This window comes from Apostichopus japonicus, chromosome 13, assembly GCF_037975245.1.
Source record: "Apostichopus japonicus isolate 1M-3 chromosome 13, ASM3797524v1, whole genome shotgun sequence".
NCBI classification, from domain to species: domain Eukaryota; kingdom Metazoa; phylum Echinodermata; class Holothuroidea; order Aspidochirotida; family Stichopodidae; genus Apostichopus; species Apostichopus japonicus.
In genome coordinates this window covers 9,654,708-9,680,317 of record NC_092573.1, presented here as the reverse complement: position 1 = coordinate 9,680,317, position 25,610 = coordinate 9,654,708, and the positions used below count along the sequence as shown (strand labels likewise).

At 37.6% G+C, this 25,610-nt stretch overlaps 3 protein-coding genes across 3 annotated transcripts; 1 reads left to right on the top strand and 2 right to left on the bottom strand.

Annotated features, from left to right (window-relative positions):
- The first annotated feature begins 1,958 nt into the window (after nucleotides 1–1,958).
- On the top strand, nucleotides 1,959–23,361 carry LOC139978810 (SURP and G-patch domain-containing protein 1-like). Its single transcript, XM_071989318.1, has 12 exons — nucleotides 1,959–2,157; nucleotides 4,422–4,594; nucleotides 5,979–6,181; nucleotides 12,624–12,782; nucleotides 14,154–14,277; nucleotides 15,757–15,869; nucleotides 16,776–16,954; nucleotides 17,596–17,764; nucleotides 18,919–19,086; nucleotides 19,487–19,571; nucleotides 20,054–20,189; nucleotides 20,730–23,361. The coding sequence occupies exons 1-12, from the start codon at nucleotides 2,056–2,058 to the stop codon at nucleotides 20,754–20,756; spliced, it is 1,638 nt and encodes a 545-aa protein (XP_071845419.1). The 5' UTR covers nucleotides 1,959–2,055; the 3' UTR covers nucleotides 20,757–23,361.
- LOC139979000 (E3 SUMO-protein ligase ZBED1-like) lies at nucleotides 6,202–9,224 on the bottom strand. The gene is made up of 2 exons (XM_071989639.1): nucleotides 9,192–9,224; nucleotides 6,202–8,749 (listed from the first exon to the last, which is right to left on the bottom strand). Exons 1-2 carry the CDS (start codon nucleotides 9,222–9,224, stop codon nucleotides 7,859–7,861), a joined length of 924 nt encoding a protein of 307 aa, XP_071845740.1. The 3' UTR covers nucleotides 6,202–7,858.
- On the bottom strand, nucleotides 9,284–12,617 carry LOC139978813 (E3 SUMO-protein ligase ZBED1-like). The gene has a single exon (XM_071989326.1). It carries the CDS (start codon nucleotides 10,489–10,491, stop codon nucleotides 9,298–9,300), a length of 1,194 nt encoding a protein of 397 aa, XP_071845427.1. The 5' UTR covers nucleotides 10,492–12,617; the 3' UTR covers nucleotides 9,284–9,297.
- Nucleotides 23,362–25,610: the final 2,249 nt, after the last annotated feature.

The following is a 25,610-nucleotide window of genomic DNA, read 5'->3' as shown; positions in this document are numbered from 1 at the left end:
AAAGCATTCTTAAACCCATTGACACTACTTGCAAGTACAACTTTCTCAGGCAAACCATTCCACTCATTCACAAGCCTATTAGAAAAAAGTTATGCCGAATATTAATCCTACTATGCGACTTTTGGAGTTTAAGACAATGACCATGGTACAACTCCTGTTAGCAAACATGAAAAAGTCGGCAAAGGTTAAATTGTCGAAACCATACACAATCTTGAAAACTTGGATCAAGTTCCCACGTAACCTCCTAAGCTCCAGTGTGGTGAGATTCAACAGTAGTAACCGCCTATAATAAGGAACACTCTTTAAGGAACTAATCATCCTATTAGCCCTCCTCTGGACCTTTTCAAGTACTTCCTTATCCTTATAGCAAAATAAGGGTTCCAAGCCTGCACAGCATACTCCAGATGAGGCCTAACCAACTGCTTATAAAGCCTAACTACGATGTCCTCTTTCAGAAAACTGAAGTTCCTCTTGATCATACCTAAAACTCATACCTATGTCTTTCTAGCACCCTACATGAAGGCTTAACATCTCAATTCTCTTAAATACAACTCTCTTTAATACAACAACGTGAAAAATACCAGTCAGAATACCAATACACTTAATATGGCAAAACATCTCCTTTATTATTTCTTAATGCAATCTTCCTACTGGCTGTAAGTCATACTTCGCAAAGTATACAACATTTTAAAGAGTTTGGGGACAAGTTTGCTGTTGTTGCTGCTAGGATTTTTGGAAGACAGATGCTCTTACAACCTCAGATTTTCATTGCGTACAAAGATCGCTTTGATTTAGGCAGTGTAATGGAGAAATAGCGATATTTTTTATCGCGCATCAATCTGCAGCTTAAAGACAAGACAAATAATTGGGAAAATGTACGAAGTCGCTCTAATCGAGCAGCGGTTCAAAGTAGCAGTGAGGTAGGCCAACTGTATAGGCTTAGGACTCTCCCATGGTGGTTCGGGCCATGACAGCTAGTTCTGGTTATATACTAACAACCAGACGTCCAGTGCACTGAACTCATCGAAACCTCAATGCATTTTGCATTCTGGTTTATAAATAAAATGTAGTTTAATCCAGGATTAATAGATGCATACGAAAACCGACCTGAGCAGTTGTGTATATATTTAAAGAGCCTGACTTATAATTACTTGTCAAATATACCGTAGAAAAGGTCGACAATGAGCCTGCAAAATAAGATAAGGGGTGAGGATCGGGTTGCGGCTTTGACCGAGCACACATTTTTAATAGCTACAGAATTACGTTTATGAACGTTAAATTATTCAAAAGTTTTCTGTGATCAATCGGCGACACCCGTTGCAAACGTAAGTACAGGGCGGACGGGCTATAGGGGTTTTCGGATTGATCAATTATAAAATACTCCATTCTCCTTCTGGGCCGTCCCATAAAGGTTCAGGCCCCTATCTTAATCAGTCGGGAAAGTTTGACTTTTTTAATTTTATTAGCACAATTTGACGTTTAATACTTTTTTCGAGGGGTGGGGGGAGGGGAAGGGTTGGATGCCTAGACACCCCTACATAGTGGTCTGTTTCAATGAACAAAGTGCAGTATAGGCCTTCTTTTGTAGAATCCTTCATTCGTCTCTGGTACTTACAAAAAAATCGGCCCCATATCTTATTCTAAATTTTGTGCAAGCCACTATATACAATGCCTACTCACATTCAACCTCGTGGTCTCGACATTATATTAACTTAATAAACAGGAGGCCACTATCGGGGTACATCTCTCTTTATGTCATAAATGAACAACGTATAAAGAAGAGTAAAAATACAGATATGGGACTGCCCGACATAGCGAAGATATCGATCATCTGTGAAGAAGATCATTTCAGTTTTACTCGATTTGAAGAGATGAAACTTTGCGTCAACAGAGCTGTTTGTCTGTATCCTGCTCTGGCGTCAATTTGTGATAGCGCCATCTCATCTTTCAAAGCGATATGTCGTCAGTAGTTCAGTGCACGATTTGTTATGGGCAAGCCTAACATTAGCGTCCATACAATTCCTATGGCTAATTAAACTAGCCTACGCTTCATATATGCGTAACAAGACAGACGACAGAGACGCGTTGGTCCATATTCGCAGCTTCGCCGGTTCGGCTACAGACTATAAACCAGCTTCACGCTACTTATTATTGAAAGTATGATCAAATTTGTTCATTTCCATTTAATCAACTGTGTTGTCACTAATTTAGGCCTATCATCCTCTTGCTGAACTGACTTATAAATTTAGTACATGATTAGCGTAACGTTAGGCAACAGGACTACGGTAACTAAGCTAGTGCTCGCCTATACTCTAGATATAGATCTACATCAGGAGGCATAGGCTTAGTAAGTATAAAGCCTAACAAGACAATTTTTGTTTCACTACTGTATTGTTTCAACTTGTTCCAGAATGGCGTGACCTCAAGACAACATCACATTTTAAAGGTGCATTGACATCCCACCTAGATTGAGTGATAATGTGACACCTCATTGTCATACTAATAAGTAATAGTAGCATGGACACTTCGAAGTTCGGACACCTAAGCCTTAAAACACCCCAAAACTATATCTTTTGGTATAAATCACCTGAAAATATACTTGATATGGTGGGAGAAGTGTGTTATATTACGATACACGGCCAAACTTTCTTTCCTGCAAACTGATTTCACGTTGTATTCCAAGAAGATTCTTCGTGATTGTGGAACCTGGTATTTCTCTGCTAGAGTATTGCGAAGTTCGGACACCCGGCCCACAGTGTGGCGCTGGTGATAAAATTGGTGGCGCAGTTGCTCTTTCAATAATTATAACAGACATCATAGATCTCCGTCATTTTATTGACAAATATGTAAGTATTTACTTGCACACAGGTCATTTTGGAGAGAAAGTATCTGTAGCTTCGTAGTTTTTCGTGAAATTGGCTGTTGCTATAGGTTGTCATGGTGAAATCGTGTATTTCTTAGGGGTGTCCGAACTTTGCAGTGTTCCGAACTTCGAAATACTGACTATATTATTAGTAAAGTTACATTAGGCCGGGCTAACTTTCCAATCTTACATAAATTATAAATTTACAATAGCAGTCGTTAGATTAGTGTGTTGCTACGGTATTATTGAACTTGAATTTCTGCAAGTGCCCCAATTTCGAGGCCAAATATAGCCAATGTATTGCTCGGCCTATCTAGGCTAGCTTCCCCAATTGATCTACATGTAGCCTAGATCTTTATTGGTTCCCATGCTTTGCATCCATTGGAACCTATGCAGTCACATTGGTGTATGTGCGTGTGCATGTGTTGCCTAACTTGTAAACGTACTTCTCTCAAGAAGGAAAAATATGATAGATGCCATACTATTACTTGGTATAAATCTTGATCAGGGTCAGTAGATGATCCCTATATATTGTTTTTGGTGGAGCTGACATGCATATTAATGAATGGGCGGGGATTAACGTAAAATTCTTAAAATTTTGATACCGCTTCAACTGTGTACATGTCTGATATAGTTCATGCTTGATACGGTGATGTTACTACATAGCAAGTACAATTTCTCTGGAACATCAATTTTGACTTACTCAATATTCTTGAGTGGATTGGGCTTAACGGGAAATCTTCACAAACAGCTTGTAAGTACGACGTCCCAACAAACACAAGTTGAATCAATGTCATACTTGGTAGGTATAGATGCTTATGAGATCATAAAATTTGACCTCAATAATATGCATGCATGCATCTGTTTTTTATATTAGGTCACTTTATCAACATTATATTTGATTCCTGGTACCTTCCTTTATATGTTTTAGCATACAGTATATAAGTCAACAGATAATCCCCATTGGTGTGCACAAGTTTCATGAATATTACCATGTATGGCTTACCCACACTCTGAATATGTTTGGGCATTCAAACCAATAAACTTTCTCTTGGTCTGGTTTTTTGTAGGCCTGACTATTTTATCAAATTTTGATGAAATGTGGGCAATTTCTGAAACAGAAATAGGCCTACATGGTAGACAACCAATTTCGCCAATAGCCTTATTGTTAGTAAAAGGCTTGCTTTACTGAATTCAAAATTCAAATGAAGGTTGGGATCAAAGCCGGCTACAAATATTGTATTATTTTAGTATATATATTTATGAGAAAAAGGCCAACCACAAGAAAAGTTTCATAATATAATTCTTATTATTTTTTTTACTAGACATATTGGAAATGAACAAAACTACAGTAGTTTCAAATGTGCGAATTAAACTACTCTAGATATAAATGGGTTTAGCTGAGATCAATGGATGAAAAAAAGTTAAATAATAATGTTTGGCAAATGTGTACAGTAAACATTTAGTACATCATTTGGTTAATTTGGGAATTAAAAATGTTAATGTAGTCTTTGTTTCCTTTTAGCTTTATAACTACAGTTTTTAAAATTTCTTGCAGACAAATATGGCTAATTCTTCCAGTGGCGGTTATGCCCAAAAGATGGCTGCATTAACAGAACAAGAGAAATTAATTCAACAGAAAAAGCAAGAAATTGAGAGGAAGATGGCAGCCAAGCGGAAAGCTGCCGCTGAGGCCAAGAAGAAGCCGGCTATTGTTACCCCGGTCAAGTTGTGAGTTAAAAGGAAAACTTAAATGTTGAGTGCACCCTTAAGTTAACATTTCAATTCTGGTTTTCATGCCGTTCATCTTTAAATTACAATAAATCTCTGGAATGCTTCTTTAAAGCTCACATTCTGATGGCTCAACTCTTCAGTGCAGGTCTGGATGTTCAATGTTAAATCCATTCTTGCTAAATTTCTAATTATTCAACCAAAATATGTTCTTAAAGTTCATTGGCAAAAGAGCACCCTTAGATGGCAAGCAGCAGGATACACATCACTTTAGGTGATAAAAGTCTTGTATTTCCTATTGAATCCTTTTTGGCATCTGAGGAACTTGACATAATGCTCTGTTTTTTAGACTCAGTAGTCCAGACACAATCCATGAGTAGCATCTGATGTTTAAAGGGGCATATATCAAAAATTAAATGTTGTATATATATATATATATATATATATATATATATATATATATATATGTGTATAACTTGAACCTATTGCAGTGTGTTTCATTGTCAACAACATAAAAACTTAATTGTTTGCCTTAAGTCACCCTTTAAGGGTTTGATAAAAGCTTCATCTTCCTGTACCTGATGGAGCATATCCAATAGTACCACCCTATAATCAAATTTTGGGATAAGTTGCTTAAATAAAAGCCCCACCCCCCCCCCCCCAAAAAAAGAAAACATTCTGACAAGTGTGTGCAATATTTACAAATCCTCTTAATCTAACTGATGCATCTACAGTACTTGATCAGTTTACCATTTAGCTGATCCCCATGAACGATTGATGAACCCTTTAAATCCACTGTAGAAATAAACAGGTTCAAACAAAATTAAGATCTAATTGTATCATCATGTGCATATCCCTGAAGTTTATACATCCTTTATTTGCTTGGTTTTGTTGGGAGTTTGTAACAATTTATGGTTCCTGATGGTACCCTCTCCTTTCTGAAATGGTGGTGCAACCTATCAAATGTTTGCAAGACTCGGTACCAGTGTTACTGGTAGTGAGAATACTGCACACATCAGTACAAATTTATTATCAGGTGAATAATGGCCTCCCAACTGTATAAGCTAATAAATTGATATTTGGTAACTGTGTCAATTTTTTAACTTGAGCGGTGTCATTTTTACAGACCTGTCAAGAAAAGAGAGGGATCGTGAGGGGGTGGGGGGTACAACCCGGGGTCTGGACTCAATTTTATAGGCAGTAGGGGGGGGATGCTCAGGAACTGTGTTATCATGTTATCTAAGTTGTCAGCATTAATCCCTTGAGGATGTGTACTTTGTTATGCTAAGAGTGTTGTGAATTTGTGACATATACATTGCTACAATGTACACTGCCACCCAGAACTCAAGTTAATTGTACTTGTCATTCCTCGTCACTTCTGCAGTAATGTCAAAGTTAGTCAGAAGAGCAGTACTCCTATTCCAGCTACTACAGCTACTACAGCTTCCACAGAGAAGCCTCCAGTCCAGAGTACAACGAAACCCTCGTCGTCTAATAACACATTCAAGAACGATGGCAGCTTCATGGAGCAGTTTCTGAGACAGCAAGCTCGTTCTGCCGGAAGGGCACCAGATGTCAGACCGAAAGGTATTGTATAGTATTCTAGGCAGAGGATCATTTTGTTTGATCATGCAAACTTCCTTCTTTGGACAACTATGGTAGTGAGAAGAAGCAAACTAGTTATATCCTGTACGAGTTTAGAAAGCTTGATTTTCCTGTACAGCTCGTTGTATCCAAGTTCAAAGGCTTCCATAATCTGGTATCATTCTTGTAAGAACATATTATCTAGTAAGAATCTACCAAAGTCAAAAGATACCCATGTCGTATGTTTCCTTACAGTAGGTAGGAACTATCCCAAGTTCAAAAGCTTCCTTAATCTGGTATAGGGTTGTGCGGTAGTCGGATTTCACACAACCGGTAGTGTTGCGACGTGAATACCGGTATCGTAACTACAACCGGTATTTTCATCAAAATGTTATCTATTGTTCAAAGCACTAAAATCAACAAGCCACCACGTGGCAGTGTTTGAAAACCTGTTTGATTTCACGCGAACAGCGAAGACACCAAGCACGCGAAGCGTGCGAGCATATGACGTGGGGTCTAGGGGCTTGACTTAGGGCCTCGGCGGGGTGAAGGGGTGGGACCGGTTGTTGGGGTCCAGGCACAAAGCCCCCTGAAAGTGTTGATATATTTGCGTGGGTGGTGATAAGAAATAATCGAATTTGCTGATGCAAAATTCTGACACTTTTTCGAATTAACATTGTCACGAAACTAATGACAAACTTGAAAATGACAAGTAGCTACATTAAGATGAAATGTTAAAAGATATTTTATCTTTCGTACAAGCTTTTAAAAGTTGAACTTACGAAACTTCCGATATCATGAATGAAACAAACATCGATCGGCAATACTCCGTTTGTAAACTACCACACACTGAATACTAGCGTGTACAATACGCATAAACCAACTGCAGTGCAGTGGTATTATGTTGTGGTGTGACGCACTAAAAAGACTACGGTACACGTGCAGCGCGTTTGGGTTACGTAAATATTGGCATTCTTCCAAAAAGTTTCTCACAGGTGCATGTTAGACTAGACCACTGCTGCCATGTGTACATGAGTAAGTAAAAATCGGTACAAAGGTCAACTCGTGTAAGTTTGCTCAGCGGTCTTTCGTCGCATCCGAGAGCGCCAATACTTAACACTTAGCACAGAGAAGTTGTAGAAATTGAAATATGTGTGATATTTATTTGTTTATTTAACATTAACTCCTTTTATGGGTAACTCGGTTAGCGTAATGCTAATCTCAACCGAGGCCCTGAAATACAAAAGCTAAAAGTAGAATAAAAATGAAAGCGTCATAATAAGAACAATAAAGAATACAAACGTGAATGAAAAGATGGCAATGGATAGCTGAATCATCGAACAAATGAAACATCGAGGAAGGAAGAAAAGAAAATCGTTCGAACTGATGTCAAACTCATACGAAAGAAAACGCTTACTCAGTTTGCGTTAACATACCAACCAAAAATATTCATGTTAAATTTTACTTTGGTTTTACCCCCAGTCTTTTTTTTTTCTGCACAAAATCACAGTTAGTGTTTTGGCTTTAAGGTTACAAGTTAGCATGAATTTTAATTGTGCTAGCCTCAGAAATGTCTAGCTTAAGAGCTAAGTTGTTCTTTACAGGACCTCGATAATATGATATTAAGTTTGCGTAATAAGTAACTGCTCTCATATGAACTTTACATGACTTTGTTCAGGTTCACAGATTTTTGGCCAAAAACGTGAACATCCTAACTTTCTCTGGCTGCAGTCTACTTCTGTTTGCAGTTACAATGTCCCCAGCTGTGCTAAAAAGTCGCTCAGATGAGGAACTTGATCCACAAATTGACAAGTATTTTTTGGCCAAGAGAGCAAGCCAAGGCAACTTGACTGCCTCTCCCTTCCACCACTCCAGTGGGTCGGCCTCCCATTGAATTGACTCGGTGGCAAGATATGTCCCAATCTCTTTCTTGATTTTTTCGTCATTGTTGAGATCAGCAGATTGGCCACCAACACCACCAACTTGCCCACGCTTTTTCGCCTTTTGAAGCAGATCTCCGAACTTTCTTTTTCCTTGATGACATTCCCCTTCACTGCTTTCCCCTGGTACTTCACTGAGAATAAAGGGGTTCTTGACTTTCTTTACCATGTTACCTGTACATTCTGCAATAATACAGTTCTTTGCTTCTTCTACCTCATCGTCATCGAGGTAATCGATTTTAAACCGCGGGTCTAGAAAACACGCTGTTTTCAATAAAGTGGTAGAGTCTTTCCCTTCGTAGCGAGACCGGAAGTCCTCTAACATTCGTCGTTTCATGTCTTTTGTTAGTTGCGTGTCCCCTTCCTTTGCGGCAAATATCTCTGCATCAAAGAGTGCGAGTGTGGGAATTACGGAACTAATGGTTACATGATTTTCCCCAGAAATCATGTCCGTAAACTTAGAGACCTGCTCTAGCGCGCTACAAATGCTTTTGAGAACATCCATGTCCTGCCATGTTGGTAAGAGGTGGCTGGTCTTGGGGTCCATGGCCAGCACCCTTCTAACTGCCTCGTCATGGTCCAACAACCTTTTAATCATGTCGTACCGGGACCCCCAGCGTGTTACACTTTCCTGCGAAGATAAAGAAATAAAGGGAAATATAATTCAGTTTGCGATTTTCAGTTATTAAGATCATTTGCTGTTTCTTTAATAATACTCCATTATTGTATAACAATAACAAACTAGGTTGTAAATAAATGCCTATATCTGATCCGTTTTCACATTGAATTGTTCAAAATCATATCCTTTGATATGTTCAATGTTGGAATGAAACAGCTACAGTAAGGCTTAGAGATCAAAGTGAAACTTTGCTTTTTTCAACTTCCAAAACGTTATATCATTTGGTAATAGTATATTTAAAGATGTGCATATGACTAGCCTGCTATAGATAAATCTGATAAGTATAATTAAATGTTTTATGACTAAATATTTACAATGATCCAATCAACAACTGCCATTGACCCCTTCTCTGTATCAGGTTTATTTTTTAACAGATTAAAGTTATTTCACAGACCTCAAACACAGATGGTCTAAATTGACCTTCCATTTTTTCGTAAGAAGAATGTTTTTTATTTTTCACGTTTGAATGATGGAGGATAAAAAAGATTCACACTACTTTATTAAATTGATTTTTTTAAACATGTTTTCAAAATAACTAAAACTATTAAACAAAAAATGATATAGCTTATCATCCACACCAAAATAATTGTTATCTTGCATAAATATGATTCTAAAATGGAAAGTGATATACATACCGTTTTAAGTGACTGCAACTTCAGGCCTAGTTCTTCCTGAAATTTTGCGAGTTCCCTGCGCTTCTGCCAGCTATGAGAAAAGTGGCTTACAATGCTTTTGCACACCCCAACAGCTCGCGAAACCCTGTTATCGTCCTTCCAACTTTTGGTCACGGCAAGGTTTAAATTATGTCCAAAACATGATACATGATTCACCCCCATGCTGGTGACGGCGTTTACAATGTTCCCTGCATTGTGGGTGGTTATAGCGACAAGCTTTGTGGTGGGGAGATCCCAGTCGCTCAAAACCTCCTTAAAAACTTCGGCGAGATTGAGTGCTATGTGGTCCTGTGGTACAAATATGGTCTCTAAACACCGAGACTGGAGTTTCCAATTGGAGTCAATGTAGTGAGCTGTTAGGCTCATGTATGGCTCCATTCTTCTGCTGGACCAAAGATCGCTAGTTGCAGAAAAAAAGTCCACTTCTTTCCCTAATTCCTCTTTAATTGCCTCTTTCGTTTTGTTGTAAAGTTTGGGTATCGCCGTCTGGGTAAAATACTTTCTGCTAGGTAGTTCGTATCTCGGGTCAAATGTACGGATCATTTCCTTGAATCCTCGCTTCTCTACGCTGTAGATCGGAAGTAAATCCTTTGCCAGACAAAAAGTTAATTTTTCCGTTAGCAGTTTCCATTTGGCATCATCTCGCTTGTATTTGTTGAAAGATGTAATTGGTGTTTGTTGCAGTTTCGTTGTTTTTGCTGTACTTAGTTTTGGCTGTGCTGCTTTCTTTGTCCCTGCCCCTGTCTTCACCATTTCAAACTCTTTTGGGTGGCAACTCTCCAAGTGGCGAAACAAGTTCGATGTGTTGCCCCCCTTAGCCCAGTACTGAACTTTGCACACTTTGCAGGTGACACGCTCTACATTTTCCGCTTTTCCATCAGGTCCTTTCTTGTATCCAAAATAAGTCCAAACTGCTGATTTCTTGTTAGCGGCCGGCAGCAACTCACTCTCTGAACTTTCGCTACCACCCTCCACTTCCCCACTCATATCCGCTTCCAAAACTTCAATATTTTCCGCCATTATTGCAAAATTACGCAAAATTGAACGTTAATCTTTTCCTTTGGATGTATATCTTATGCTAGTTAGAATCAAACTGATGCAGAAATAGGGTCCCCATAAACCTTTTCCCAACAATTTTTACATCTTTTAAAAACCTTTCATTTATGCCGAATACCAACAGGAAGTCGTGTCGGAGTTAATCTTTACATAAACTTTGTTCTCCATCTCCTTCCTAACTTGAAACAAATCTGCATTTGTTTTTAGTGTTATAAGATTGCACACCATTCTTTTGGGTTTTAATGTTTTTGTTATATCCACGCGATGTTTGCAAACAATCGTATCGTTACTTTCTTCGAATATGTTAACTTGTTGTCATAAAGAGTTCCGCCGTCTCAGTTTCGTGTTTAGTTGTGTACATGCATGTATTTTTTAACTGTCTCTTACTACTACGACAGGACCCACGTTGTAGCCGAATTAGCTGGTGATATGGCTAACGTTACATTAGTACATAGGAAAATGAAGAGGAAATTGCTGTCTCATGTATCTATTGATTACAAAGTTTTTTTTTTTACACAGACACAAAGACGATTTTACGTAATTCTCCCCAATCAATCCACAATTTGTTTTCTTTTTTTCCCTCTTAACAATCATCATTATTTATAAAAATCTTCAGATAAAAATTGTTTGCTGTAACATTTAAGCTTCGTCCCTACGGGTACGATAACATTTGGTTTCTTCACCGTAAGATTCCTTGAATCTTATCTACTTTTCCAAAAAAAAGTCTTCTTTAAGTCACGCCCATGTTTGACTGAATCAGGTATGAAAAAGCCGTTTGAGTTTCCAAGAAGAAATACTGTCACGTGAGGATTGGCTGTTTGGGTTGAAATGCTTATAAATATTCATATCATGCACTGGAAACATTCCACTGATCGGTGCGGTGCATGCAATGTTATATGAACGAACTTCATACACTGAGCGCACTGCATTGTGTGTACCTGTACTGTAACCTAGGCTATACAAATATACAGTCCCGGGCGCAAATGGATATAAGCTGGATATACTCCCTGCGGTTTTGGCTCAAAATTTATGAAATCGTTATAATTATTAAACCAAAATGAGGTGAAATACAATAAGGGTAAGATTTTGTACATGGGAACCTTCACAATCATCGTTTGAAGGAATAACAAACAACGAAAATTTCAGAATAACTTATGAAGTCCTGCAACGTGCTAAGCCCAAATAACGTTAGATATTTGATGTAGCCTAGGTCCAAATTACTACGTGAAAAGTTGATTCGTTTAATTATAGGTCTAGGTCAGTACGTTAGGTCAGCAAATTGATAAGTATGTTCATCAAAATAAGAACAGAAACACCAAAGGAATTGTGATTTCTTTTCTTTATTTCAAATAGTAACACGTAGATATTTTTATTATGTCCGGGATTCCCGGGAATGATACCAAAACGAATATAATAACCGGTTGTTTTCCCAATACCGGTAGTAGTTACACATTGCACTGTGATCGGGATTAGTCAATACCGGGATCGGGATACCGGTATTCACTTGACTACCGGGATCCCGCACAACCCTAATCTGGTATCATTCTTGTAAGAACATATTATCTAGTAAGAATCTACCAAAGTCAAAAGTTACCCATGTCGTGTGTTTCCTTACAGTAGGTGGGAACTATCCCAAGTTCAAAAGCTTCCATAATCAGGTATATTTATTGTAAGAACATATTTCTAGTAAGAAGCTACCAAAGTCAAAAGTTACCCATGTCTTATGTTTCCTTACAGTAGTAGGGAACTATCCCAAGTTCAAAAGCTTCCATAATCAGGTATATTTCTTGTAAGAACATTAAGAAGCTACCAAAGTCAGAAATTACCCATGTTGTATGTTTCCTTACAGTAGTAGGGAAGTATCCTCATGTTGTAAAGCATTATTCATGACAGTATCTCTCCCAGGTTTAATGTTACCCTTACTTCAAGATTTTCTCGACAGAATCTTTCCTAATTAGTCAGAAACAGTTTCTTAGGTTCCTCCATTGCTAGTCTCCTCACAAACCACACTATCATTGTACTGTGTTTTGAGGGATCTGATGTCACCTGTTAGCTCTGACGTCCGTGTGGTTCTTTTTATCGTAATTTCTACTCAGTGCCCAAGTCAAGCAGTCAGTCTGACCAAGATCTGCGGAGTTACCAAGAAGCACCTCCAGCGGTCAGACCTAAGAAGACCTTTTCAGCTAGCGAGGTGTTTGGTGACTCCAGCTCAGAGGATGAAGACAATGCTTCTTCGTCAACAGATCCAGCTGCATGTAAGTTGCTCGTCCTTGCTATTTGTTATTAAAAACCCTTCCTTGTTGCTACAACGCACTTAGTAATTTGACGACATTTCTTAATGTTTGAAAGTAGTTCAATACTCAGTTCAACACTCATAGAGACTGCAGCATCCTCAATCAAATCTTATCAGAAAGATATCAGAATGATCAATAATATGAAATTAATATACACTTCAAGGAATTTGTGGATTTGGTAACACGATCATGTCAACATAGTGAGGAAGAGGCTGGAAGGTTGGCTGAGGATGATGGGAGTTGTGTGTTTGCATTTGTGGAGCCAAAAAGAAGAGAAAAAATGGTTTTAAGTTGTGAAAAACATATACAATTATCAACTTAAGGTATTTGTGGGACTTATCAAGACTTTAATGCATTGTGGAAGAATTTTGATAGCTTTTCATACTTGTATGGACACTTCAGTGAATGTGGACACACGTTCTATTTATTTGCAATTATTAGAGCTGCAGATTTTTCTTGAAATAAACCTGACTAAATACACAAAAAGAAGTCTATGTGCAGGGAATAATGTCTCCGGTATCGCATTGCAAAATACTGTGCAAAATATTATGTTAAGTGCTATACAAGTGCAATGATGTATAGCAGGTTTAAAATACTGTGCAAAATACTACATGTTAAGTGCTATACAAGTGCAATGATGTATAGCAGACCGTTTGAAATACGTTTCAAGATACTATGTTAAGTGCTATGCAAGTGCAATTATGTATACAGGTTTAAAATAGTGCAATGATGAATAGCAGGTTTAACATACTGTGCCAGATACTATGTTAAGTGCTATACAAGTGCAATGATTTATAGCAGACTGTTTAAAATACCTTGCAAAATACTATGTTAAGTGCTATACAAGTGCAATGATGTATAGCAGGTTTAAAATACTGTGCAAAATACTATGTTAAGTGCTATACAAGTGCAATGATGTATAGCAGGTTTAAAATACTGTGCAAAATACTATGTTAAGTGCTATACAAGTGCAATGATGTATAGCAGGTTGAAAATACTGTGCAAAATACTATGTTAAATAGATAAATTATCATATAATTTTGGGAAGCAAATAGGAGCTTTTTCTCATCATGATTTGAAATGGAAATTTATCAGAACTTTAGCCTTAGTGCTTCGCGTTGTAATCGGAATTTTGGTGTTGAGTCCTGTCAAAAGAATTATACAAGTCAACACAAAGAGCTGCATTTAATTCAATTGCTGGTCTTAGAAATCTCTCAAATGGAATGAAAATAAAAGAAAAGAAAAAATGTGGTAAAAATTGAGAGATTATATCCAAAGTCTGTTTGATTTGACGATGGCGTGCTGGACATGATACTCATAGGCATTTTAAAGTCTTACCGCCAGAGGATATGAGCCTGAGACAGGTCATAGATAATCTCGCCAAGACGGTTGCAGAGAACGGAAGAACCGTAGAGGAGGCAGCCAAGAAGGTCCACAAAGATAACCCACTCTACCGGTGAGTTTTAATACTTTTGTTATGAGTAGTACAGATCTAGAACTTGACCAGGTTATGAAAAGTTATTAAAACCTCATCGGTATGATTACCTCTCAAATTTTCTAGAAATTGAAATAAAATGGTTACCTTTAGAAATGTTTAACACATACTGTACTTTAAAGAGTATGAATATCTACAGTAAGTGTTTTAGATACAGAATTAGACAAAAGATGAAGTGAAAAAAGGAATTAGAAAAACGATGAACATCTCAGCTAGAATGTAGATTTGGTTACATATCTCCCATGTACAGATCTGGAAATTGCTTTTGAATGAAAATTTATTGAAAAGGTCCACAATTCTGCTCTTCAAATCTTCTAGAAAGTAACATAAAAGTTACCTTCGGAAAGTGATTGCATACAGTGAGTATGAAGAGCTTGGGGTTGAAGATGTAAAACTCAATAAGCTGTTAAAGATGATCCTTTCAGCTTGGTATGAATGTTCACTCAAAGCTCATCAAAGTAATGATGTAGTATTTGATCGGTACAAAATTTTATTAAGAGGTCTGTAGAGTGACTGAGTCGCTTTCAATGATTCTGGAACCAAAAATAATGTTCATCAATGGAAGTATGCATATGGAGGTAACACAAACAGCTAACGGTTATAGATCTGTGGAATTTGACAAGCCATCCGAGAGATGAACATCTCGTCTGATATCGAAGTTCAGTTAATAAAGGCCATCGGATCGGGAAATTAATTGGATAATATAACATCATTTCAAGGGGATCAGGTTTGGGCATCAGTTTCTAGAAACTCGAATAATGTTCACCTATAGCACTTCTGAACAGATACAGTAAGTTTGTGCACTCACTTCTCACTGGCATTATTCTGTATTGATCGTCACACCTGTTTCAAACTTGGACAAGCATAATTTGTATCGTCCACCTGCAAGTAATATCTCTCTCTCTCTGAGACCATCTTGATAGTCAAAAATTTGAAATTCTCAGTGTCAGGGGGATAAATACCTACAGGAAGGTAATTTGTAAATTTTGAAGTTTTAGTGAATCTAATATCTCAAAATATCTCAAAATTTGATCTAAATATTGGGGATTAAAATTGATTGGGGACTTGAACTGGTGCATGAAGGGCCAACTAAGTAGTAGTAGATATGTCTGTAATAAGTGTTTAACTGACTGTACTATGAATAGTTTGTTACCCTCTTATCCAGTATAATCAGGATATTCTTACTGTTCAGTACAAGTGCTTTGAAGCATCATTTGAAAATAAAAACATGGTTCCAGCTCGTTGTCTCTGTCGGCAACTCTTAACAGTGCAACTTATGCAATATTGCAATTTGAATACTGTACTGTAGTAATGTATGTTCCAAATGTGATTATTCGAGATGCTTCTGTAGGTTAATGTGATATACGTGGATGAGTTTCTCCTCTGCGTTGTGTTTGCACGATAATCGGCATTGCGCTCTTGTCGTCTACTTTTTATCAGATTCCTGTTTGACAAGAAAGGACCCGGTTACAAGTATTACACCACAAAGATAGCTGTGTTCAAGCTAGCGACGATCCAGCCATCCGTAGGACTCACAGCAACCTTAAATGCAGGTCAGATAATTAATTACCTCGCTAGCAGAATTAGTTTTTGAATAGGGTGGGTGGGGAGAATACAAGACAACTATGACAGTATTATCAGGAACCTTAACACCATATACTTAGTACTGTAGTTGCACTCAACACTGCTATAACATACCTTTGATTGCAACATGTTCTGAAACATCCAAATGTTTATCTCAGAAATACAGCCAGAAAGTTTGCAAAGGGCACGTTCACAGTCACCAGCAACTTTGGGATCAAACTCACAATAAAGTTGTGTGTCATCAGCATATAGATGAAATTGAACATCATACTGCCTGATGATATCATCAATGGGATGGGTGTACATTATGAACCCCAATGGTCCCACAATAGAACCTTATGGCACAGAATAATTTATGATATGTTGCTCAGGCAAAACATTAATGGAAACTTGCATACAACGGTCTTGAAGATAGGATCTAAACATAAACATACCTTTGATTGTCCTAGCAGTAACCTCCAACAATTTAGCTAGTGGACTCTGTTATTTGTCAACCAGCTACCCTCAGTCAGCTAGAAGTTATTCTTAACTGACAACTATGTATGGTACTACCTGCTTCCCCCTGTTTTCCCCCTTCTGCTCTGTTATATACCATCAAATAGTGACTTTCATTACCTAAGTTACCTTTAATCGACTAACCAGTTATCCTTGTCATCTCAATTACATAGAAGTCACCCATAACTGCCTTGTAGGGGGCAATACAAGGCTTTCTCTGAGTGGGTGGTGTATTGGTATGAAACATAATATTGCTGGCAATAGACTTACAGTATTTGTTTTTTATAGTGAAAGGAGACAATTTGATACAAATGCTAATTGAGGAGGTTATCAGCTACTGCTACATTTAAGTTAAATCTGATGAGCCTTGTTCCTTTAAGCTGCAACCTCCGGTAGATCGGGAGCAAACGACACAAGACGGAGGAAGAGAAGATGGGAAGATACCGGTCCCTCACACTCTGCTCAGATGCCAAGGGTGGGGCACGTGAACCCAGTGGGTATGATTGGTACCACAGAACTGAGCGCTGACCAAATGAAGCAACTTAAAGAACAGAAAGAGGTTAGTTGTAGTGATGACATCAAACTTACCATCTTTGATGATAAGTGAGAAAATAGACTGTTGCATACATGTGTATATGTACTGTGGAAGTAAAGCAACTGGTTCCATTAACTTAAACCATCCAATCCTATTTAGAGGTGCACCCGATTTGGGCCTTTTAAGTCCGTCTGGATTTTCGGGATTTACCAGATTTTGGAAATTAGCTCAATCCAACAGTTGCTTTAGGGCAAGGAGGAGATGTGATTGGGCGAGGTGGAGGGGATGTGGGATCGAAAGTTTACAGACCCTTTCCTCTCTATTCGTTCCTTTAATTAGTTATTGATACGTAACGTAACAAACCGAACAAAATTGTAATGGTGATTGAAGTAGGCGTAGCTGAAACCACGCCGATGAACAGCACCCTGTAAAAAATGACCCATCCGTGAACAAAGCTAAACATCTTAGACGTGAGTCTTCTAAATAAAGCTTTCGTTGGACCCTGCCTTGTCCAAGTTTTTTCCTTTTGCTGCATTCTTCAGGATGAAAGGTTAATTCTTACTGTCCCATCGATAAGATCTATCGTCACCTAGGCAGGGTTTTTGGGATGCGATGACCTTTGACATTTGACTTTTGACTTTATTCTTTGCCTCCTTTTTCGGTAGATGCAAATGCTGTATAACATGATCGTGAAATCCCAGAAGCAGGAAGGAATCGACATTACCAAAGGAGGGAAGATCCCTAAACACAAGTACGAGTACGACAGCGACGAGGATACCGATGGCGGAACTTGGGAGCATAAAATGAGACAGAAGGAGATGGCAGAAACGGCAGGTAAGTCTATGACAGTTTATTTCCCACCCCTTCCCTTTATCCTCTCTTTGTACCTCCACTGTTTATCTGCTACCTCTCCTTTTCCCCTGTTGGTTTCTTTCTTTTTCTCTCCATCCCTTGTCTACTAATCCCCTTACATCTATCTCTTTGTGTTCACCATGCTCATTTACCTGTCTGTATTCTGTGCATGTTTTTGTACCTTCTGTTACTGTTACTTGTCATTTAGCCTTTGAAGAAGATCCTGCTAAATACAAAAATGCAATTGAATACACTTAACCTTAGGTTTGTTTGAAATAAAACGTCTTTAACACTGATTTGAAAGTGCTGATAGAGGTAAGGCTTCGTATTTCTGATGGTAACTTGTTCCACAACAACGGTGCGACATGGCTAAAAGCTTGCTCCCCGACTCGCTTAATTTGTCCTCCCTCTAGAAGGTGTGGGTTGTTGGATCATTAAATGTCATGTACAAGAAACATACTTTTCAAACGGTTAAACAGATTTGGTGTGATTATTATTATTAATATTCATTATTACTAGGTATTTGATAGAGCGCTCTACAAATGATCGCAGTGCTTTACAGAAACAAATGTTAACTACACAATATAAACAAACACCAAGCCTAAACACAAGCAAAAAATACAAACATTACTCCGCAGTAAGTAAATATGTTTTCATGAGACCTTTGAAGACCGAGAAGGAAACCGCCACACGTATACCCACAGGCATCTGGTTCCAGAGTCGGGGACCAATAACTTGAAAAGATTTATCACCAGTTTTACGCTTTGAGCTTGGAATCATGAGTCTGGTGGTATCAGATGAGGAGCAGAGTCTACGTCTCACCATCTACATTACTTAGAGGAGCATTATACAAAGAAAGAAAATCTATCAGATATCTGGGAGCCTCACCATGCAGAGATTTAAAAACATACTATTGTACCTAATCCTGTCCTTAACCGGCAGCCAGTGTAGAGTACACAGGAAGTGAGAAGAGTGCCGATCGTGTCCACAAGAAAACAACAATTTTCTTTTGGCACTTTTATTTTGCACCACCAAAAAAGCCCTTTGTATGCATTGATGATATAAAGTCTGTTTTGAGTAAGTTTTCTATATCATTCTCAATTATTCCACACATTTCATGATTCTTTCACTCACAGAAAAGGCAGAGGCATTGACGAAGATGGGCAAGGGCAAACATCACCTTGGGGACTTTTTGCCACCGGAGGAATTGGAGAAGTTTTTGGAGACCCTGCAGGCTCTACGAGAAGGCCGGACTCCAGATTATTCAGATTACAAGCAATTCAAGTTGCAGGCAGACAATATCGGTGAGCACGGAAATAATTAACGTTGAACTTTTTTGCAGTTTACGAGCACAGTTTGTTTGTGAAAAATAAAATTATATTGCAGAACAAGAAGACTTTGCATGCAAAAATTAATACAAATTTTTCCACTTCCGTATGGTGAAAAGGGAAAGGAAACCTCCCCTATTTGTGATAAAAAGCAAAATGTCAATTTTTTTTGTGGAAAATACAATGATATTTCCATTAGCAGAAAGCATATAAATGCATCGTTGTGTCTGCGAGTCAGGCAATTCCCTTTAAGGTTGTCATAGTCTTCACGATCAGTACAAACACTCAGCTGAGAGGTTGGGTCTATGATGTATGAATTGTGGATATGAATTATTTGTGAAAATAAAGGGTCAGTTCTTTCTCCGTTAAATTTCAGGTTTCCAAATGTTACAGAAACTCGGTTGGAGTGAAGGAGAAGGTTTAGGAGCAGAGAAACAGGGTATTACTGCACCAGTCAGCAGGTGAGCTTAATGATAAGTATAATGTAAGTATATAATGTAAGCTTAATGATAAGTATAATAAGTATAATGATAAGTATAAGAAGGGTGTAACATGTTAAATTTATATTCAGATCATGCAGTAGTACCTATCACAGCATTGCATCAGGGGTTTGCAATTGATTTTCTACAAGGGCCAGAGAAAACTCATTGAGAGGGACAGACAGAAACCAAATTTCACTCTACCTTGATTTAAGCAATGTTCAGTGTAGGCAAGGTACGACGCTGAACTGCTTTTTTGCCCCTACCACCTTTCCCCTCCCCTCTCAAACCCCCTTTAATGATACATTTAATGATACATTTAATGATACATTTTTTCTTTAATTTTCTCTTTCTTTTTCTCTTTCTTTTTCTCTTTCTCCTCATTCTTCTCTTTCTTCTCTTTTCTCTTTCTTCTTCTCTTACATTTTCTCTTTAATGATACATTTTTTCTTATCCATGTTTAGAGGTACAAGGAACGTGGACGGCGTCGGTCTTGGAATTGAGCGTCCGGAAGAATTGACAAAGCAAGATGCAGAAGATGAATTTGAATCGTACAGAAAGAGAATGATGCTGGCTTATAGATTCCGACCAAACCCACTGGTAAATGACAATTTTATTTTGGCTATTAAAGCAAACATTCTGGGGTTGATTTTTATCAGTATTTTGATGCTGTTCATATGGTTGGAGCAGAATCCCACGTGGGAGGATCTGGGGGTACCTCCCTCAGGCTTATTTAGGCCTTAAATAATTAAATGTTGAATTAGGTATACACACAAAGTGTCAATAACTACTTTAATTTTGTGTGTGTGTGTGATTGAGAAAAGGGTATGATGGGGGTTGGGGGGGGGGGAGGTGTAGACTCGCACACCTGGTTAAATACTAACATCCCATAAAAGTTTACTTCATTAGCTTCATTCCAAAATGTGAATTTTGCTTTTTAACCATTGTCTAATGTATCTAGATGGTTTTTACCTTTTTTTTTTCATGTATTTGTATAGACATTTGATTTGTCATCAAAACTGCAAACTACTGTAGCTATGTTTTCAATAATCATTTACTAAATCTGGTCCTTTCTATCCCCTTTTAGAAAGAAATCCACATATTTCTAATTAAGTTGTTTATGTTGTTGTCTTGTTTCAGAATAATCCCAGACGGCCTTACTACTAGCCCAATGAGAATCAAGCAGGTTCTTAGTTGCAACGTTCCTTTGCTTTTCCTCGGCAAATGTACCCACAGAAAAGAAAATCCAGTGCTTTCAGATCTGTTAAAAATGTTGGGAATCACTAGAAGAAATGTGAAGAAGAATCTTCCCAAAGATACCATGACATGGTGATACAACATGGTGATATCATGATGATATCATACAACATGGTACCATGATACCATGACATGGTGATACAACATGGTGATATCATGGTGATATCATACAACATGGTGATGCCATGACATGGTGATACAACATGGTGATATCATAAAACATGGTGATACCATGACATGGTGATACAACCCTCCTGGAAATAAGCTGCCATGGCATCAGATTTTTAGAGTGTAATTTGACTTTGTTTGTTTGTTCTGGTAGTTTTTCTTTTCCTCATGACACAGTTAGGTGTTCTTCAGTTCTTTCTGGTTCAAGAACTGATACAATTGTGGAGCGCCTTAACTTAGACATGACATTGGTAAAAATGACAAGCTATTTATGTAGAACATTTTTAGTGAATTAATTGATATCATCTTTAATTTCAGTTTGAGTGATAATACCATATATCCCCCTCCCTCCCTCCCCTCACTCACCCCTCCCCACACCTCTACTGGCCTATCCTTTGAGTTGCTGCTACTAGCATTTTAATGTGTAAGATGGACATTTCTGTAAAGAGAAGCACAATATCAGTCCAGTATTGTTGTTTTTAATATCCTTCTAGATAATTGTTCTGTAGTTTTCCATTCCGCCATTTCTGTTTTTGCAGTTATCGTGTGACCATATCCTCATTAATTGAAAGACCTTTTCATGAATTTCAGGGATATTTTCTGGTTCCGAGTTTACAGATATACTGGGACGTTGCAGGGTTAGCTGATATGAGATATGATGAATTAGACATTCCCCATTTATTATTTGATATTTCATTAATAATTAATTAGCTACATGGACAATGTTTGTCTAAAGTCAGGTATGGTTGACAAGTCTGGTAAAAATGTTTAAAGGGAAACAAAGCTAGATGATTGATTGATTGTCATCCGTTCATTTGGAATCTTGTTATCACAAATAGGTATACATGGATTTGCATCTGATCTAAACCCAATTGTAGAATTTGATATGACAATAAGGGTGACATGATTACAAAAATGTTTCTTCTCCTTTTACAGCTGTACTTTGTATCGATAACCCCTACTTTCATATATTTCTGTGATAATTTTCTTCAAAACTATCAAGTTGTGAAAGACTATAAAATCTTTCTTTGAATTTCACAAAACTCTCATTAGTGAGTAGTCATAGATGATGACAATATTTTGAGAATACTTGCCCACAATATCGTAATCCTCCGACTAGGGTCATTTCATAACTTGACAGCAAATATTTTTTTTTTAACCAGAGCGGAATGAAATGAGTGTTTTGAGTTTTCACCTCTTTCTCCCCTGATCTGTCTCCTGAACAATGCCCTGTAAGTTGTTATTTATTGATTATGGATCCTTTCTGGCTATGAATAGGCCTACATTTGTAATATAGAAATATTGGATGAAGATTACTGCATTTTTGGAGGTCATTAAATGTGTTTGTACAAATGTGTTGTGTCTGTTTGGTAAATTTTCCTTTTTTTCTCCATGCAAGGATATAGTCCGCGTGACAATTTTTTTTCGGCTTATGAAAGAGGAACATATTCGAAGTACCCTGGTGAGCTTTGCATTCAGTTCCGATATATCAACATTTGAAGCCGACACGCTTTCTACCAAAAGGGAACTTGAAGCAAAACAGGTTTGCTCTCTGATCCACACTGACAAATGTGTTTTATTGTTTTGCTTTCAAATAAACAACCAGTTGTCTTCTGCAAAAGTGGGATGCATAAGCATATGAAGAAACTAGAGTCATTAGGATAATTCGATAACTTTACATCCCGAAGAGCAAGTTGGAACCCTAACTAATCAGAAAAACCAAAAAAGGACAAAAAAAATCCCCCTAAGGATTAGCAATATGTTTTGCACTCAGTGTGCAACTGTGACAACACACCTGTTTGCCTCAAGATCGCTTTGGGTACCAAACTGTGACAAATCCACGAATCAATGACTTGGCAACAGCTATACTTGTAAGAATCGACAAATATGTTCTTCTTTCATCAGTCAAATAATACATTTTCGTTTGGACTATCCTTTTAAACTTTATACATTAGCACAAGTTATGTTGTAACTATTGTCTAGCTGTATCAAAATTAATAGATGGGTCCTCATCTCCATGTGCATAAACCCAGCAAAACTGTGGCATGCATTTGGACAAACATACGAGGCATCTTTTACACTTGAAAAGGGAGAACGTGGTTTACTTCACAAGTGACGTTACAGTTTGGTTTTAAATGTCGTTTAACCATTTGAAGCTTCACTTTACATTATCAGGTTCTACAGCGATCCCGGCATGCCTCAGATGAATTGGTTCTTTCATTCCATTTTCTCCAATCTAAGGCAAAATCATGTATTTGCGGTTTATGAATCAGTATATACATAGATAAAGATTTTAGTAGAAATTCGTTGTAATGATATGAAATGAAAAATACATTGGAATAACAGAGTCTTTTACTTCCTGGCCATGTTTTGGTATTCTCCTGTCCACGTTTTGCTATCTTCAAGCAATTTTGCCTAATTTAGTTTGATTAATAACCTTTTTGCAAATAATATGGGTTCTGATGCTTTAAAGAGTGTGAAGACTTGCGCAAAAAGAAACGTCTGATGCCGGTAATCTGACCTAGTTTCGAATGAGGTGTAACAGAAGTGTTAGACACCACCATCGATCCCAGAAAATACACACACAGCTTGCTACCGTCGGTAATTAGACACTAGTGTACAGTCAGTACATACAGCTGCGGTCAATACCCACAGCACAGTGTACAAACAATACAGCGATGTTATATGTTTTACAGGATTTTTTTGTGACAATTGATCAGGTAATTTAATGAAATGTTCTAGTTTGAACATAACAATAGTTCAACCCTTTAAGATAAAAATGGTACCCTGATATTCCTAGCCATGCAATTACTTTATCGGTTACGCATTGGAGAAAAAAGAAAGTGATATCGAGTTGGTAATTGCTGTACACAATCTTTTATATATGATACTGAAAGTTAAACAAACCAGAAAAAGGGGGGGGGGGGGGGAGGGAGAGAGAGACACAGGAAATGTGATTTAGGAAGTTGTGAGTTTTGAGTAATTGGTTGTGATCTAATGTTACCTAGCTGACACACTGACACAGACTAGAAAAAAAGCCTGGTCATGACATTCTAAGACCTTTTGTTTTAAAGCAGTTCTAAGTCAAAATTAGATAAGGATATTAATTTCCAATGACGGTTCATAGAATACCCTTAAAGGTATGCTGTAGTGGCCCCAAATATGCTAGATATTCAAATATGGTCAAAACTCTTCAACTGTTTTTATTACAACCTTCAAGGAAATTTTTCTCACTGGGACATTCAGTCATCTTGTGTGTTAAATGTCTGAGAACAATTTGGAGAGTAAAGTCCTCCAGGAAAGTACTTCAAAAAAACTTCTAGTGCTCAATTATAGAGTGCTATAATTTGGAGCCTAAACTGACTACCTTTAAACAATTGTCAGTTATGACAGATATGCAGGATTAACAACATTCTACAGCTATTGCAATTAGATTGCACCATATGTGATGCTAGGGTCGGAGAATTTGTTTTTCCATTTATACCTGAACTTTTTTGATTCTTTGAAATTGTTCACCTATTTGGGAGGACTACTTTATGAATATTTGTACCTCCGGTATGAGATGGTGTCAATGAAACTAGTCTATGGTGTACATTGGTTTCCATAGTGCACAATTGTTGTTGGAAGGATTACAGCATGTATGTTTTATACCTTCAAGGTGAATGGTGTCATTTGTATTTATGAAGAAGCTATGATACACATTGTTTTACAAAGTTCACTATAACCACACACTAATTAAAAAAAGACATTGTTACATTTTTATCTAGATCAATGTGAAGATATCTAATGGGAAAATGTGGGCGAGGACACACTTGGCCTGTTGGCAGTTTGGTTTAAAAACTTCAAGAGAGAGCAGAAGAAATAAGACAAAAGGAATATACTTCTAACCATTTATTTTGTAGCTACAAATGTTTCAAAAATTTGGAAATCAAATCTGTAATAAATAATTTCATTTTAAAAAGAGATTCAGTTTCTGTAGAAATCTTCAAAATTTAACGAGTTTCCCCTTAGATCAACACATTAATAACTCAGATTCTTCAAATGACCTCTGACATTGGTCTTTGAAAGATCCTGATTTTCATACCTTCATTTTGAATGGATTCTTCTTTGATAACAAGAGCAAAATCATGAAGCATTAGATTAATGTGTACTATTATGATTATTCCAACACACCAGTGTAAACCGGTCACTCACCACTCCCACCATAACCCCCTCCCCCACCCCCTTTCCTACCCTGCACATCATGGATCACATACTTCAGTCAACTATGACCCTCAGGTCTAACAGATAATTTATATGTAAAATGAAAAAAAAAAAAACCCCACAATGTTAACTGTTGCTCAACCCCCCACTTCCCCTACCCTGATAATATGATTATAACATAAGGACATTATATCTGAACGTACATCATGGGATCACTTACTCAAGTAACCTTTGACCCTTAGGTCTAACTGTGAGCTAATTGTAAGGAAAGAATAAGCAGACGGCGAATATAAACAGGAGGTTGTAAATTAACTCTGCAAGGAAGATACGACAAATTCAGTAACACCTCCCTCCCTCCTGCAATCTCTTCCCCCCCCAACCCCCCAAGTGGTT